Below are 19,301 nucleotides of genomic sequence, written 5' to 3' on the forward strand. Positions count from 1 at the left end.
ACGTTTACTGTTGCCACAGCTGCCCTAGGGTAGACTGACAGAAAGTGATGCTGCTAGTTAATCCCCCATTCATACATCGCATTCATACATCTGGGTGTTTTGCTTAAGGACATAATTCAGCTGTGTGCAGTAGACTACTGTAGACTCACTGCTGCCAGTGGTCTCCCATCCAAGTACTAACCAGGCCCAACCCTAACTATCTAGATCACAGGTGTCAAACATAAGGCCCGGGGGCCAGATCCGGCCCTCCAAGACCTTTAATCTGGCCCTCGGCTGATTTTCTACTAAAATATTTATATTACATTTTCTATTAAAATATTGGTAATTTTCTGCACCACTTAGCATACCTGCGTCTCCAGAGCCTCTGTGCGTGGCCCCTCCCTACAGAGCTGCACAAATGAAGACTTGCCTCTTTCCAAACGCTCTTAAAGGATGATTGTTTTGACTGTAGATCGTGACACCCTCATCAGCAAAATGACAAAAATGAGAAAAGTGGACGCCGAGTGCAGGATTTTCCAAGAAAAATGGACTTGTTCCAATTTGCATACAAGTTAATGTTAAAACATTGTGTTGAAATTGCATGCAAAGAGTTCATCAATTAAAAAAAGATTTGTGTAATAGATTTGTGTTTCTCTGCACAAATATTTGAACTTATTGCTATTTTTGGGGTATATATGCTATGAGTTTTCTGATCCGGCCCCTTTGGGATCAAAGTAGGTTCAATATGGCCCCCAGACCAAAATGAGTTTGACACCCCTGACCTAGATTAATTAGACAATTCAATTTAGGCCTATTTTTAACTTACTGCTCCCTTCTTTTATCATGAGGTTTGCTTATAGCATCGCTACAGCTACTGTTATCAGCTATTTTCAACCTGGAAAGTCAACAAAGAAACTGTCATACTTTTCTGATAAATATCAATAATGTTTTGTGCTGTGACTTTGATAATCGCCATCCTCATAAACCTATAGGGTTCACCTCATTTACCTCGTCCAGCCTTCATCACCTGACCCCCATCTCTCTCCAGGTGTGTTGTATGTTTGCCAGTGCAGAGTACTCCAGCTGCGGAGAATATGAGTTTTTCAACCAGACCAGTAACAGCTGCCAGGCGTGTCCACAGTGCCAGCCAGGACAAGAGCCGCATATGGTGAGTAGGAATGTCAAGATTATTCTGTTAATCAAAATGTGTGATTACTCAGAACACAAAATTATCATATTATTAAAAAAATCTGAAATAAAAAATTACCAGAATTATCAAAATTGTGACAAATTCAATTAATTTAAGTACAGTCTATAATAAAAGGTAGAGTGCTTTTTAAAAGTTTGATTTCACAAAGCTGGTTATATACTAATGGAATGGTGATTAGAAAAAAGGAAGGATTTCACCGATGTTTTGTCTTGGCGTCCATAATATAATTGTGAATAATAGTGATGTTTGATTTCATAATAATCATAACATTACCATAGCATGCATAGCATGTCCCTAGTTGTGAGATACACAAACTGGCAATCAGAAAACTTACATAGTGGACCTTTAACATTTTATTAGAAGATAAGGGTCTTATTTGTTCATAAATTAGAGACAAGACCAGTGCATTGGTGTTATGATTCTACATTCAAAATGTATATATGTAATTCAAAATTTATATATGTGAACATTAAAAACATCTGACCCATCCCTGGACCTCACACAGAGCACATGCATTTCTGCAAAGTGAACTGTGTCTAAATCCCCAATGCACAATTTCTTCTGCTTTATTGCGCTCATTGACTTAGGAGTGAAGGTATGCATTATAGCACATTACAGTGCACCGCAGCAGTAGTCCCAGTCAGTCTGTCTGCCGTCAGCCAAAGAAAACAGAAACGCTTCAGTGGACACCCTGGGGTGCCACACCCGCCCCACACAGACACGCACCAAAATGAATTATTATAGCCCGTGATTTGAGTTTATGTTTTTGTAGACAAGTACAAACATTCTTGCATCTTTACTAGACACTGTGAGATTGGTCTTAGAGAGTGTCGCTGAGTTAGTTTAAGGTCATGCAACTCTACCTTTGATTGATTTTTTTTATTTTTGTTCATGCATGTTCAGATCTAACTTGGTGGTAGATAGTCAAGCACTACTAATATAACCTAATTTGCCTGTGTCCAAAAATTAAGATGGAGAAATTTTAATTCATTTAACAAATCCAAGCTGGGATCCCATGTTGCAGTGCAGAAGAAATAAAATGTATCATTATTAAAATGAATACTGAAACATCTCTAAAGTTCTGATAACTAAACCAAACCAATTTACAGATAAACTAACTTTCTTCTTTATATAAGTTTTTTTTTTTCAATTTCTTCATGATATTTTCTTTGACGACTGATCTTTACAACTCTATTCTATTCAAAGTCCATCTCTGTGCTTGTCATAACACCAGTACATGTATTTACGAGCTGCGCAGACATGATGAAAGCCAATTTATCAATGGGACGAGGGGAGTCTTCTGCACTTGCCTGATCCATTCATATGAATGGGTCTGTGCCCACACACACACATCATGACATTGAGTGCATTGTGACAGAGATACACAGGGCCATCTTGAGTCCAGATTGGCAACAGCTGGCTTTGTGTTCTGCTGGTAGTCACGGTAAACATTAAATACACACAACCATTATGCACACATGTAAAAAGTGACACAGCATATGGTGAGGGGTAATGAGTATATAGGCTTTATATGTATGGGCCATTGATGTGCTGAGCCAAAAGTCATATAAAACATTCCTGTTACAGAGAGAATGTTTATGGACAAATATGTTAGCCAAAGATCTGGCTGATCATTAAACATGTATCTTAAGTGAAGGATAGCGATAGTTTAGCAGAGTTAGTAATTAAAACTGCTGAAAAGTGAGTACTGAGAAAAAATGCTCTTTGTGACAGTGAATGGTTGTCCCTGTGTCATTTCTGAAGCTATCTGGTCACTTTTCAGGGTTTCCCTATCTGAGGATAAATTACGGTGGCAGACTTCAGAAATGTATCACCTTATAGATCAATGAAATTATTACTGACTAAGTAATAATTATTATTAGAACACTTAAAGTCACTGTCATTTAGTGTAGACTTGAGTCATCCTACATCTCTACTGCCAATAACCTGAAGATTATTTTATTAAAATAAAATTACTTTCTAAATATACCTGGCAGCATCTAGATTAGCGCAATCATGTACAATTTAACAGCTGTTTCAATATTTAACAACTGTTCCTGTTACACGTATTACTATTTCTTTGGTTTGAGCTTCCTTATTCTTAAGCCGAAGTGACAAGATCTCCTGATAGCTAAAACCATTTTTGTATCAAAACATTCAAAGCAAAGCATACAGAGGAATATTATATTTCTTTGGGAGTCACTGCACCGTGGCCCAAAGTGGTGCAGATTGTAGCATAGGCTTGTTTTAATAGACAGATGAAAGCAGAAAAGAAATGCAAGATGAAAGAACATATTTGTGGGTGCCTGAGCGGGTATTTAACACACTGTGGGGACCGAATCTGTATACACTCTCAGTTCTTGGGGACCCGTCTCCCTTATGGGGATAAAAAACAAAACAAAACAAAAAAAAAATTCAAAAAATTCAAATTCTCTTATTAGATCATCAACCTGGTTTAAATATACAATATAGGGTCAAATTTGTTAGGTTTTGGGTTTTGGTTGAAGTAACTAATTACGTAACTAAGGCAAGGTTAAAATCGGTCACCAAAAAATTAATGAAAGTCAGTATAATGTTCCTAAGAAGTAAGCAAACCCAATATGTGTGTATGTGTGTTTGTCAGGAGATCAATGCTTATACAAAATGATTAGTTGATCATTGTAAACACTAGCAGACACTCATCACATATGTATCTCTGTTACCAATCACATTTTTAATTTTCCAAAATGCTAACTCAACATTGACTGAGGATGGCAGAAGACCAAAGGCCTCTTGTGTGGGATTTGTTTCGACCTATTAGTCATAAACAGTTCCTTTAATAGCTGATTATTGGTGTGTGAGTTATATTGTTATAATGGTGCTAATAAAGCTTCTGTTCTGGGTGTGTTTTGCAGACGTGTGGATACGGTGTAAAGGATGAGGACTTCACATGTGTGCCGTGTCCCCAGGGGAAATACTCCAAAGGGAAGTATGAGATCTGCAGACGCCACAAGGACTGTGACGCCCTCTACAGAGCGACTGTGCTCATAGCAGGCACCCCCGAGAGTGATGCAGAGTGTGGCCCCTGTTTGCCTGGGTAAGACTCAACAGATGTACTTTCACTTAATGAGTAACACTGGATTGCATATATTGATTTGACATATTTTTTTCATGGTGGAAGTGTCCTTTTTTATACCCTGACTTGGGACTGTCAAAAAGAGATTATGATCCTTTCTCAGACCAAACTATGGAAGAGGGAAATATATAGAATAATTGATAATACTGAATTTGTTTTTTCTAAATTAGAATATTGAATGTGTCATTAAAAATTGTGGTAAGTGAAGTGCTAGTTCTGTAGCTTTTGTGGTTCATTTTACAGTCCAGTAAAATGTTGTGTGAACTGAAACTCACATTTACTTACTATTAAAAAACATATTTTTGTCAATATCACTCAATCCTAAATCATTTACATACCATCACCATGATTTTAATATTCTGATTTGACTAGAAACTGTTATACTGTGTCTATGTGGTCCTTTCTGTCAACTTTGAGATGTTTTTATTCTTTAATAAATAATTCATATTGACTTTCCATTGACTTCAAGTGCTGAGCAAACACATTGACCTAAGATCGCTGGCAACAATTTAGTTTTCAACAAGTGAATCCTACTTAATGATATACTGTAATGTTTTTAAATCTGCAAACCTAATTTTATTAAACATTACCAGGCTGCTTAGAATGGGACCACCCTGTTCTTCAATTTCTCTCATGCTTTTGTCCTTTGTGCAGAGAATACACTTAATCCTTTTCTCCATATTACTGAGTCAACAGGGAACACCAAAATGTTCCCAGATCTTCTTGTCCTGTCTCATCTCCATCACACCTTCCCATGATGCATTGCTTCCTTTCTTTTATAAACCCTTTAATTTCTTCGTTGTCAGATGGAAATGTGCAACTGGTTATGCCTGAAAGATTGATGGTGTATTTATTGCAGAGGGAGGAAGTTTCTCAAATTAGTAGAATCTTTGGGAAGTCTTCATGTAGACATTGTTGAATGTTTTAAACCTTCTTTAATCTCAACCTCATTGTGTTTGGTTTTGATCTGTGGTTCATTCTGTATTGCACAAGTTTGTTATGTTCTGTTGTTAGAACCATTGTAACTAATAATGTTACCCTATGAAATATATGGGCAACACAGTACTTCAGTGATTAGCATTTATGACTCACAGCAAGAAGGTCCTAGGTTTGTATCCCAAGTCGATGTGGGCGATTATGAATGGACTTCACAATTTTTCTGTAGGCATGTCAAAGAATTACTATCAATTTATTGTTCAGTATATGAAAGCTGTATATTTCTGGGCTTAATATTTATCATGTGTACATTTTGGAGAGATTTGAGATATTTTGTTGCAATACAATAAGATTTGACCTGTGTTTGTTGGGTTAAATAACTAACTTCTATGGCTAATTATCTGTTCATTCTATTTGTTGCAGCTCAGGCCTTTTGAATAATACTGTCTATTTCCGGGATTATCCTGCATTATTGTTACTGTATCAATGACATAAAGTAGTTTTAATATGATTGTGTATCGCAGTACTCTATAGTTCTTCAAAATCTGTTAGCGTGACAAGCTTATTTATCTGTATCTTCATAGGTTTTCCCTGGGTGGTAATTGTCTGGTTAAATAAAGGTTAAATAAATAAGTATTACTGGCTTTATGCTGGTTCTATACAAATAAACTTGCTACATAATGACTACTTACTGTAAATAATAGTAGAAATTGTTATAGAAGCTCATGTATATTGATGACATTGAAATGTTACTTGGGTAAAAATAGTTTCTGAACATGGAGAAACAAGCATGATCCTTCAAAACATCACATTACAAGATGGCACAAATCTCAGATGTATTTTTCTTACATTTTCAAAATTCTTCATTTAATTAACCTACCTCGAGATCAGCTCAAACATGTTACAGTAGCGTTATACATATCTATAGCCCTCATTATATTGCCCACATAAATTATGACCATCAAAATGATTTAAAACCACTTAAAACCATTTAAAGACTCAACTCTGCTGCTCCCTGTTGCTCCCTGTACCACGCTCTGCTTTGTGCCTTAGGACAGTAATTATCTTGGAGTCAAACTTTTCACCCCACATGAGCGCCATCAGATCTGAACTCTGTATATATAGACATATGATCCCTCTCATCACATCATTTATACAGTTTCTGGTAGATTTAGATGGGTCCTTTCATCAATACATCAGGTTCAAGTTGTTACATCATAGTCATTACTGAATCTTAAAAAGCCGCATTACTGAATCTTATATCATGTTTAGTTTTATGGGATGGATAGAGTGAGTATCTAGTTGTCAAGATGGAAAACATTAAAATCACATAATGAAATATGAATACTCTGTTTACAGGTTATGGACTATGCTTCTTTTAGCTCCTTTGTTTTGGTGAACAGAATCTTACATGCAGTTAATATTCATATTTTGTTACATGTGCCCCTACCAGAAATTATTATTTGTTTATTTGGTCGGGACAGTGCTTGTTGATGTACACATACATGATGCTAATTTGAATTCATTGCTCCCACAAACACATGCTCATTCATTTAGGCAAGACTATTAACCACTGATAACCAATGAACCACTGTCATCTTCCAATTTACCCAATGTTTTATCTTTATATGAATCAAATGAGTAACTTTGAGGGCCTGCTTATTCTTTTTTTTTTTATTGTTTCCCAGGTATTACATGTTGGAGAATAGACCCCGAAACCTGTATGGGATGGTGTGTCACTCCTGCCAAAATGCACCAGCCAACACCAAAGAATGTAAGAGCAACTAATAGTACTAATCATCTATCATCTACTGTGAAATTAATGTAAATTGTAAATCCTCTTCCTCCTCATTTTATGTTTGTTGTTTATCGTCATACAGTTAAGAGTTTAAAAGCTCAAGTCCCGCTCAATTATAAGACATTAAAACATAAAAATAATCCTCTCTCTGAATCAAAGGAAACAGACTGCACTTCAAAACATGTTTCAGGTTTATGAAAATAATTGAAGGCTCAACATCAAGATATTTGTGCTTAGGAGTTTTCACCTTTATAGTGGGTATTTTCATAAAAGAAGATTACAACTTTATATTTGTACATTTTACTATATATGTTCACATTTATGAACCAAAATGAACAAACAATGCAGTGCAGTAATGCACAACTATGGATTTGTGGAAAAATATGAAATTGTAAAACAAGCATTAGATTTAGATTTACGATTTATGTTTTAATAATAGGATTATGTTCAAAGTTCACATTTTAAACATGTCCAGAAGAACTGACCTCAGATCTAAACCACAGTGTTAACACTTTTTATGCAGAATAAGACAGGATATTTTGTTTGCTAACTGTGTCCATTCGACTTGCCATTTCGATTAAATAGCGATTAATCTTGCAGCTCTAATGTGGTTATATGCACAGCTAAGTCCGTAATCCTTTTACTGTTATGAGGAGTGAGCATTTCTAATTTGGAGCCTCACCCTCATCTTTGGGCCTGAGGTAAAGGCTGTAACCAATCGCAGTTTATGGAGGATACATTTCAAAGCTATGTGTTTTTTAATACTACAGCCAGAATGGAAAAAAATGACGAAATGCATGTTCATTTCTCTATATTGCAGCACATTTTCATCAGCCCACCATTTTCCAAGTAATTTCAAGTACCAAAAACACATTGATCCAAAATAAACTTGTCAACATTATTTTTGTATTGGTTCTGACACAGCGTTAAGATTGATTTTACATATTTTGCCCCCTCAAGTGTAAGAGCAGCGTCCCGGATATGAACAGTGGTGTTATTGTGCCATATTTAATGAGTGTTTTGAAAGATGAAAACCACCAAAAAGAAGTCCAGGCCTGTAGAGACTGAGGCTGTGAATTTTAGATCCATAACTTTATATGTGCTTACCAACAAACTCCTACTTTTCAACACCGCTCTAATTGTTTCTGCTGGGCATGGAAATGAGTGACATTGGCAAGCAGTTTATTTGATAAGTGATGAGCAAACAACATGGAAACCTTACTTCATTGATAATTGTGAGATTAGAAGAAAATGTCTGTGTTCCCAATAAGTCTTTAATTTGTTTTTCATGTCCCTGTTGTTGCCCCAGGGAATCATTTTCACTGCTCATTGCTATTATCTATTACAGTCTATATCCAGTTTTGTGAAATCACAATGTAATGTTCTGATGTGACATTACATCAGCCAAATAAAACACTACTTTTTTTGGACTACAGATTTAACTGTTACTATGGCTTCTAATAGAGTATCAGTTGTCAATCTTATGATATTGTAACCTGAATAATCAGAATTATCAATTAACCAGATTATGAGGATGAGAGTCCTGTTTTGGTCTAATTATTGAGATATGTGACGTAGACGTAGTATTCACCTATGACTTAGGAGTTAACAAAAAAGAGTGTCTCCTTTTGAAGCTTAGACAGTGGACCATGGATTTGGACTCAATACTGAGGGCTTGAGAGTGACTTGAGAAATGGTGACTTGACTACAATAATAATTCATTTATTAATAAACATAAGACCAGTTAAAAATCTAACCCTCGTGATAAAAATCCTTTGCTTTTTTTTTATTCAAACAAAGCAAATGACAATGGTATACTCAGGATACACAGCAAAATAAAAAATATTTAAAATAAAGTCAAGCTTCATGATGAAACCACCACAGTATACTAATCAAATCCTCACCAAACAATATGTTGATAAGTATATATTTATGTGACCGAAATAAGTCAAAGTATCGCTAGTAGCTGGGAGTTCTGCTTGTAAGGGCTGTAGGCAGGCTGACACTCGCCATGTAATCTGTAAATTACCCTGGCTTCTGTGGCTCTGTTTGTGCGATAATTAAAACTGGAGTGGGTATGAGAAAGAGGTGATTAGCGTGTAGCTGCTTGTGTCTACACTACTTTTTGGCAGGCAGATGTAAGGGGCTTTGTCGGAATTACTGTTTTTAGAGCTGTCACAGTTTGATAAATTTTTGTCATTTGGAGTCTCTCCTATCACACACCCACGCACTTAATACAAAACGATAATTACCCAAAGAGATGGAGAGATTGTCCGCCACCGTTATTTCCTGTAAGTTTCAAAGCATTTTTGCATTCAGCTGTAAGTAAACAACTTCTCACATCAACCATGAGAAACGCTTTGATTTTCTGTTCTTAAAAAAATTGAAAAATCAGCCCAATGTAATTTTGCTCCTTGCTGTGATTGTTTGGACCTGTTTTCCCACATTTCCCTGCAGAATTATCATTTTGCCGCATGTTTTCAGCCTTGCAGTCATGATTAAGAGATTAGACCACAAGACGCTAAACAAGATTCCAGTTGGGGCACATATCCTGATCCCAAAAGTGTAAACACATACCCCGCTTGTTAATGTCTGCAGCCACAGGGCATATCAGAGTGTGATGGTACGAGGACCAAAGGGAAGCAACAGGGAGGAGTGTAAGACTTGTGAAAACTGTAACATTGATAAACAAACCACCTCAAGAGCATAAAATAATGAGCAAATGTTATTAAAACTGATTTTATGTACTACACACAGTAGTAGAAGTATTAGCTACAGCAGTCGAAACTAGTGGAAACAGTCTGAGTAGTTCTTAAAAGTACTTTAAAAGTAAAAGTAAAAGTACTTTAAGAGTAAAGAACTTTAACTTTAATAAATGTTATTGTCAGTACTAAAATGTGCTACTGCTTGCAAAATTGCTTTAAATAGAGCGATTTGGAAAGTGTCTACAATTCCCATGAGGTTCTTAGAGACAAACACTTTTATTGGACATGGTTAATTGAGTTTGTGAAATGTTAGTGAGCCTAAAGTGATGCCAGTAACATTGTCTATTGAGCAAAAGTCAACAAAATGATACGCCAAAGCAAATTTTCCACTTGGAGTCAATGCACGTCTCTGCAACAAACATTCAAACAGGAGAGATGTGCCAATTTCCAGTGAATAGTGACTCTGGGTGGCACCATTATTCCCTCAATTAGAGCTAACTATACCCATTTCAATCTATTATTTTAAATGCCACTATTAACTGTAACTAATGTCCAGTGGTGTTTTAAAATGTGCAAGCTAATGTAATTCTAAGAGGCCCTAGATTTCCACCAAGGAATTTGTCCAATCCTGCAGTAGAATAGAATGCTTCCACTTCCAGTTTAGTGATTAGTTTAGGGATAAATGCTTTATGTAGCATGTTTTTCCTGGTTTGGGATCTAGTTCTAGAGTCCTATGTACTGCATATATGGTATAGTCTCATTCTAGTCCTAGTCTAGTCTTGGTTAAGATCCTGATTTAATCTTAGTTTAGTCCCAATTTTTATGCAACAACTGTGGAAGTTCTGCTTTGCTGTTGTTGATTCAGCTCTGCTGTGGACGGCTGCACACATCTGAAAATTCATGCATGTGAATACCAGTCATACACTAAAGGATTTCTGAGAGCTACTAACTACTTAGACAGATTTACATAATTAAATACTCCTTTTGCAATTTTGAAATAGGAGAATTAAGCTTTATTGCAATACTTGTTCTTAATTCTTTATGGACATTTCAAATTTTCATCAACCAATAATGGACGTACTCAGCTAAAATAATAACCATACTATTTAAATTTATTCTGTGTTGTCTATTTACAGGTAGAAACAAAGCACCTGCACCCCCTCCAGCTGATCCAGGGAGCACCACCATGTTCCCCTCTCGTCATAAAGGTAACCACAAAAATCCATGTAGACAAGCCCTATCTGGTATATCTCCCAGTACTTTCTCTGATCAGTGTAATCATCATCTGATTGATGTTTCAGAGCCTACAGCACAGGGTCACCTAGCGACAGCCCTGATCATCGCCATGTCGACCATCTTCATCATGGCTATTGCCATCGTCCTCATCATCATGTTCTACATCCTGAAGGCCAAACCCAATGGGCATGGTAAGCAGCAGTGCACTTTGTTTTACTACAACTTGATTGTCTCTATATAATGTTATCAAAAGTGGATTGTTACTATATTAGATTACACAGCTTTGGCTCTGTCTCAAAAACGAAATGTTGTATGGCCTTAATTACATGTTACATCCATCCACCATAATATTTAATAATGAAGTATATTATTACATTTTTGAAAACTGCCTGTGACACTGAGATGACTGCAGTTTAATAGCACAATTATTTTTAACAAGCAAAGCCAGACTATCAAAATGAATAAATTAATAAATTAATAAATGGATGAATTAAAAAAAATAAAAAATAGTTTAGGTGGGTCTTTGCAATTAAGTTACCACTATTGAGATATTGTACTAGATTTTTTACTGCCTTGTGATGTGAAAAGCATTTGCATTTGTACAACATGCAAACTGGACATCCTGATCATTCACCAATGATCCAATTAGTTTATAAGCTCTAATCGCAACTCTCAGAGACCCTAGCAGAGTTTTGCCACTAACTCTACTAGCTCGCTACAGCACATTTCCTGATGATTAAACACTTTGCAGTTAGATGCAGACAGGACCCAGCGGACATATTTTGACCTCAAGACCTGCTTGTACATGGGGAAAAATGTGTACAGGGCCTTTAATGACCCTCCTTAGTAGTAGGGTAGACAGAGTAAAAAGAGAGCGGAACATGGAGGTGCTCCCTAGATCAGCCATTACATCATTAGCACTGAATCACTAAGAGCAATTAACACTCACCAGGACGTTAGCTTGTATGTCTTCAGGTGATGGTAGAGAACCTGCAGACTCAGCTCCAGCCTACAGCGCCAATTATGTTAACCCTATTAATGTTACCTCCATTATGTCTGTCCCTAGCATGTTGCTCCGGACAAGTGGTGAAGACCGTGGAGGCTCAGACAAGCAAACAGGAAGACAAGAAAGACGTCCCCGGTGAGGCACTGTGGATAATGAAGCCTTGTAGTGGTTTAGATCTTTGGCTGCATCCTGTTTTTGTCATTTAGACACTTTTACATTGCATTACACTTACTGCTAAACTCCATAATCACCTATTTCTAACAGTGGAAACAATGGGCGTGTTTACATCCATGTCTCCTAGTTATTAGCCATATCCTGTTTTTACTCTTACTCTACATAATTGAAAATACAAAGCATATTTTACTCTACAGAAGTGGTTAGTGGCGACATTAATTGTGCATTGTTTGATTGGTGAATAAAGAAATGTATTTGTAATGACTAACGTGATAATGCAATGTGCATAAACAATACAGACATTGACAAAGCTAATGATTGGGGAAATGGTACATAAAACAAAGACAAATGAGTAAACATTCATTATCCACATTCTCGCTGTGCAAACCATATGGACTTTCTTCCCCTAGCACATGTTTAGCTATTTGTTTTACAATATTGTACTTATTGCTTCCAGATACTCAGGAAGGAAACGGAAAATGTAATAGATGTAGACAAAAACATACTAGTTACATAACATTTATTCATTCATTATTTTACAAAACTCAACCAGCAACTGCGGGCCTTAGGTAAGCTACATTCTGAGATAGAAGCATTCACACTGGTCCTGGTTTGAGCCCACTTTAGTCTTGATATAGACTTGGTTTGGTCCTGCTCTAGTCCTGGTTTAGTCCTGGTCTTAGTCCTTTGTGTTTTCAAATATGAATGTACCCATAGAATACTGTGACCTTTAGTTACTATGGGAGAAAGTGGTGTTGTTTTGATACCTCATTTATAATAGCAGCATATTTTTTACATAATAACATGCAATGTAGTTTTCAACACCAAATATTATTTGCTTCTTATTAGCTTCTTATCTTAATTATTAGTCTAATCCAGGATTAGTGACAATTATGTGGTCTGTGTGCAAGTGTGAACGCACCCTTATTACCTTTGATACAAATCAAGACTATCCTAAACTTGTTCCAACTTTTTCTATTTATGTATGTTTTTTTTAGTATTGATGCCTGTTCAAACAAGTATCTAGTTTCAATACTAGTTTTAGTATCTATTATTATCTAGGCATCATGTTTTTAACAGTCCATCTAATGTTTTTACAACCAAATCCAATTCTTCACGCATTTATGCTTTGTCTAGTTCAATCCATTATTGTGAATGAGCTGACAGACCTATATGAACACCTCTGGGTGGTATGTCCATGCACATCATACAATGCTTTAGGCGCCATTTCCTTTCACAAAGATGCTCTGTTCAATTTCAAATCCAGACGCTCTGACTAACTGCTCCCATGTGGCGGAGACCGAAAACCCCACACGTTCACACACGTACCTCAGCTGAATCTGCGGTCAGGAACACATTATATAGTACAATTAGGTCGTTGACTTAACAATATAATATGATAAAGTTAGGGCATGACTAAAGCAATAAATATCTGGGTCTAGCCTTAAAAGTGTGTATGAATAAGTGGTATGTGTGGAGGTGGGTAGGAGCCCTTGCTCGGAGCAGTACTGGAGTTACTTGTCACTCATGTAGACAGCAGCTTAATATGGCTTTAAGATGAAAGACGCACTGGCTGAAGTTTAAACACACACACACACACAAGACCTGCACATTAAATTTGTTCCACTCAGGGATTCAGTCATTATGCTGTCTACCACCATCAGTGTGTATGATGTAAGGGCAAATACGCTATAACCATTTAATATGTCATTTATCTTGCTATATTCTCTAATGAAGTCATAAAGCTGCAATGGGGAATAAATCAGTGTATTCTCTGGGCAACGCTTGATAAATAGAATAGGTGAATGAGGCCCACTCAAACATGAAGAAGTTTGAGGGGGTCATTATATTTTAACAGATGTTTGATAAAACTTCTAAAAGTTATTTTCTGTTATTTACAACCTTGATGGCTTCTGCATAGTATAACTATTTGTCAGTCTGTTGCATAATTTCAGTTAATTCATACTATTAGGAAGTACTATTATTGTTGAAACTGTGCTGAAAACAAACCTTTATTTTAATTTACCTACTTTATAATATATCTTACTAATGCAGCTTGTAGACTATAAATGTCAACGACTTTGTTGTTTATGTGTATCCTCTCGTTTACAGATAACGTTGTGATCTATGCAGAGAAGGATGAATTTGACAAATTGAAAGCCCCTCCCCAAAAGACCGTAAAAAGGTAAGCAAACATTGATGAATAATGAAGCAAAACACTACTGGGGGGTACTCTTGAACAAATAACTTATTCTTGGATATAGTTCAAAAATTAAATGTCTGCAAAAAAAATGTGGAGCACCTCCCCCTGCTTGTCTCCATGGAAATGTTTTTCCTATGGCTATAATATTTCACAATATGGCATCAAATGCATTTATCTTCATTGAGAATGATGCGAAGTATGGTTTTAACTATTTATTTCCATTGAATCATGTGGGTGACGTACCACCTTCAGAAAGCTAGATGATGTTGCTTTAATTTTGAATTACATAGGAAAGATATCTTAGAGAAATACACCATAGAATTGTATATACAGTGTAAACATACAGTTGAAAACATATTGGTCATCTCTATTTGTTGCTTATACACTAGCTAATATACTTCCCACAGACTCTGTTGCACATGTGCCTTGGTCTTTAAACGCTCATAATGACCATATAGAGTCCATGTTTACATTTGCACCCGGCGTCTCTCTGACTCCCACACAAGAGAAAACAGGGATTTTATCATTTGTTTCAGCATCTGCCCACAATTAGGCCACCACACAACAAGTCACTGCAGCTCTGTCTCTGGAAATATCGTACATGTATGTGTATGGAAAAAGCTATTTATTTTTAATGAAGCAGAGAACCATTATGTGGCTTGGATGGAGGAGATAGGAGGTTGGTGAGGGTGGTTGAAGGTGGTGTAGACATTCCCCAGATCGTGACAGGCAGTGTTGTGTAGCGCATAGGGGTATTTACTCCAAGCTCCACTTAGAATATACAGTACAGGGCGAAAGAGCGGGACAGGTTTGAATGGGTATGTGTAGTAAAAGGTGTGTTGTTGATGTATTAAAATATTCAAAATAAAAAATAGCGTAGCCCTCTGCTAAGACAGTGATCCTATCTTACAGTGCCTTTACAGTAAATAGTGCCCCCATCTGGACTCAAATACAAAAAAGCTTCCATTCATTTTCAAAGCTATTATTATGTTTCACAATTGCATAGAACACATTTTTATTTGGTTGGTTAATGGTTAGTGAACTAGATTCTTTCCCAAATATATGATCTTTATCCACTGACCTATACTAAACATTTGTGAGAATCTTGAATAAGAACAAAGAAAATATAATAGAATTTCAAACTTCCAAGAATGTTACAAGTTGAGAGCAGACACTTGTTCCCATGGACAATGATGCGTTTATTGACCATAGACAGTTGCTGTTATAGGGAAGTAGAGGAGACCTGCTTAGCCTCTGTCTCTGCCAGTGTCTCTGAGAGTGTATTATTAGAGTAGATGAGACCCACACGGCAACAGCGGCTGTAAACAGTGTGGTACAGCAGCATGCCAAAAGATGTGCTAACTCGCACTGTTAGCTGCCAGAGCAGGTATTCGATGTCTCAAAAACAATGCTATTTTTGTGCATTTACTGAAAAAGGGTGTCAAGAAAACAATGGTATTCTGTGAGGAGCTCTGTCGCCAAGGTGATTTTGAGAGAAACAGGACACAAACACAGATAGTGGACCATACATAAATAACATTATCTAGTATCATAATGGGCAATGAGGGGCTAGTTCTATCATTTATGGGAATACATTTAAAATACAATAACAATGGAAGTATAAATATTTTTTTAAGTGTGCATATTAATATAAAAATAACTGGGGGAAAATGAATTAACAATATTTCAGGTAGCAATATCGCAAAAAATAAACTATATTTATTTCATTTTTTTACCTCATATTAATGGATAAAATGTTTTTGTTAAAGTGGCATTCATCATGTTGATTTGAATAACAGTTTATCAATTGCTCAGCCCTATAAATATGTCACACTTACTAATACACAGTAAAAACATTGGGACATACACATTATACATATACATAAAGAAGAATGGTGTCAGAAAGGGTGTCAGTTGTGATACGTTTATTAACCAGGTTATATACATAGAATTGTAGACTTTATCATTTGCATAAGTAACCTGAAATGATCTCTTTGTGTGTTTTTGCCCAGTGAAAATGACGCCTCTTCTGAAAACGAGCAGCTCTTGGGTCGCAGCATTGACAGTGATGAGGAGGCGGCTTTGGACAAACAGGGTTCAGCAGACTCCAATAACCTCACCACCAACCTGTGCCTGGTGAATGTGGGCAACAAGCCGGACCTATGCCTCCTGTCTCTGGGTCTCCTGGAGCATGAGCGTGTGTGTAACGGGACCACCAGTCCCGTCAGCTCTGTCCCCAGTCCCAACCACTTGAGTAACCACAACCACATCAGCAGCATGAACGCCCTCAACAACAATAACAAAACGCCAGGGGTAGGGAGAAGATATGAGAAACCTATGTGTTGTTATATAGTTCATAGTAATCCTATATTAATCAGTGTCTTTTACAGATGCTGCAGAGTCGAAGAAAAAAGATTCTGGACCTGTATGCCAGAGCCTGCAGTATGACAGAAGGTAAGATATATTGTATTTGACCAATTCAATCTGATTCAGTCTTATTTATCTAGTCACAAGCCAGCATAATCTATAGCTATATAACAGAAATTGGGAATAGCATCTGGTGTACACATTGTACTGAAGTAAACATATTTAATCAAGTAATTAAGTTAAGTTATATAATTGCCGATTCAGTAATGACAAAGGCTTAATGGAAGAGCCTTTACCCTCTATTGGTTGGCGGATAGATTCCTACTCTCACCAATGCATAGTACTGTTGTGTTCTTGGGCAAGACACTTCAGATGTCTCCCTTGCCTCATGTATCACCACTATTGATGAATGGATGTGCGAGTATGTCTAATTTACTTGGTTCCTCAATGTAAGTCCCAGTGAAGATATGAAAGCACAACATAAATAAACCTTGACCATTTCTTTTCCCCTCTCCAGGCCTGAGTCCCACTGAGCTTCCCTTCGACTGTCTGGAGAAGGCGAGTCGCATGCTGAGCTCCTCTTACAGCAGTGAGGCGGCTGTTGTAAAGACGTGGAGGCATTTGGCTGAGAGTTTTGGCTTGAAGCGGGATGAGATCGGGGGAATGAGCGATGGGCTGCAGCTGTTTGAACGTGTAAGCACCGCAGGCTACAGCATCCCTGACCTGCTCACCCGCCTGGTGCAGATAGAGAGGCTGGATGCAGTGGAGTCCCTGTGTGCAGATGTGTTGTGCAGCTCCGAACTAACTCTAACGACAAACGCTAATGGGAGGAGCTTTCACAGTCAGCTGGTGTGCACCTCCCCCTGCTCCTCACCCTCTCAGCGCTGTGCCAGTGTCTAAGTTTATGGGACAGTCCAAAAGAGACTGATCAGACTGCATAAACTGTAAAGACTATAAGCATAGAGACTGAGCTAACAGCATGTGACTATCAAGTACATGAAGAATATCATAGAACAATCATACAACCATTACTGCAATACTGGAATTTTACCTTCACAAGTGAAGTAGACAACATGAGAGATTACTCTAACTTGACCAAAGACCTTATAATAAGCTCAATCAAGTATTTTTATTGTGGAAAACCATTTATAGAAATCCATAGTTTTTTATGCACATTTGTGATGATAAAAATGATTTAGTATTTGATAACATTTTATGTGCTGGTCACAAAGCAATAGCACAAAATAGAAGATATCATGAGAAAAGTATCAAGTAGAAAAGAGGGCCCCATTTTGCATCACAATGAATCCATTACTAGATGTTTGTGCAAAACTGAACATTCAGACACAGGGGAGATTGAGCTATCTTCTTAAAATGCAATCATGACACCAGCTGGAAATGCTTAAATATTCTGCATCTCGTAATATCATGCAAATTTAGACTAAAAGCCACAAAACCTGGTCAACCAAGACTAACCTTTTCTATTAATACACTGCTAATACTTCCTGTGTCCTGACCCTATAATCTATGTCTATGCCCCCCTCCCCTGGTTCCTTCCTCTACCCTCTTTTACCAAAATCACTGCGGTCTAGTCCCTGCCGCCAGTCCTAATTATTTGGCGTGTGGCTGCCCTGGGCTCCTAATAGGCTGAAGTGTTGTGGTTTACAGAGCTGGTGCAAAGTGCCTGTGATTTCCAGCACCCAATTAAGCATTTAGGACCACTTACCCACCAAAAGCCCAGTGGAAACACTATAAAAACAGGCTTTAAAAGATATGAGAGAGGGGAGGCATGAGAGACTGCCTGGGGTGGCTGCTACGTGAATACAACTAGGCAAACATAATTCTACAATCATATAAAGCAGTGAACCAAAGCGCTAGGGTGATGTGTATCAAGATCTGTTAAAGGTCTTTTAAGTTGTTAAAGCAATTTATATTTTTCTATTATTGTTAAGAAATTTTCTAGAGTGTGAACAGATTATTATGGAATGGACTAAAATCAAAGTTGTGTATGTGTGCGTATTCTGTACCGATTTAAAGTTAGGCATGGGACTATATTGAAATTTGGTGCCACAATTATCATAGCCAAAATAATTGTGACTAAGGTTTATATCACGCTAATTAAACTGTTATGGATATGTATAATTATAGTTTTAATATTATGAAAAGGTCCCAAATTCAAACTATAATATTGTACTTTGTTACAAGTGAAAACAACAGTGATCTACAATAGAACATCAGGGATAAGTAGCTTTTTTCTGCACACTCTGGTGATATAATGGTGAATATATAAAAAAAACAATTAATGTCTATCCTTTTTATCACGGTAAATGATGTTATTGTTTATTGTCTCATCAATGTTTGAGATATGGACTATTACAGGAGTCAAGGAGGTAACATAAAATGTTATTTGGTAAAACAGAGTTGTAATTTCATTAAAAGGCATGTAAAGAACAGATACCAAAGAATTCTAAATGATTTACACAAAAAGGAAAGGAACTTAGAAAAAAAGCTTAAATTTTTCCAGAAAATGAATTAGAGTCACTCTGAAAAACACAAAGCTCGATCAGGCCCA

At 36.9% G+C, this 19,301-nt stretch overlaps 1 protein-coding gene across 1 annotated transcript in view; it reads left to right on the forward strand.

Moving 5' to 3' along the window:
• edar (ectodysplasin A receptor) overlaps positions 1 to 18,984 on the forward strand; it is a 35,650-nt gene extending 16,666 nt beyond the window's left edge. Inside the window, exons 3-12 of the mRNA XM_055154121.1 lie at positions 1,028 to 1,147; positions 4,084 to 4,265; positions 6,929 to 7,014; positions 10,880 to 10,951; positions 11,045 to 11,170; positions 12,046 to 12,120; positions 14,272 to 14,344; positions 16,375 to 16,675; positions 16,753 to 16,816; positions 17,247 to 18,984. Of these exons, the coding sequence (XP_055010096.1) occupies positions 1,028 to 1,147; positions 4,084 to 4,265; positions 6,929 to 7,014; positions 10,880 to 10,951; positions 11,045 to 11,170; positions 12,046 to 12,120; positions 14,272 to 14,344; positions 16,375 to 16,675; positions 16,753 to 16,816; positions 17,247 to 17,629 (1,482 nt within the window). The 3' untranslated portion in view covers positions 17,630 to 18,984. The remainder of the gene's footprint in view (positions 1 to 1,027; positions 1,148 to 4,083; positions 4,266 to 6,928; positions 7,015 to 10,879; positions 10,952 to 11,044; positions 11,171 to 12,045; positions 12,121 to 14,271; positions 14,345 to 16,374; positions 16,676 to 16,752; positions 16,817 to 17,246) is intronic.
• The last annotated feature ends 317 nt before the right edge of the window (positions 18,985 to 19,301 follow it).

The sequence above is a fragment of the Boleophthalmus pectinirostris genome, unplaced genomic scaffold, assembly GCF_026225935.1.
Source record: "Boleophthalmus pectinirostris isolate CB_2022bp ecotype Guang Dong unplaced genomic scaffold, ASM2622593v1 HiC_scaffold_1, whole genome shotgun sequence".
Taxonomy (NCBI): Eukaryota; Metazoa; Chordata; class Actinopteri; order Gobiiformes; family Gobiidae; genus Boleophthalmus; species Boleophthalmus pectinirostris.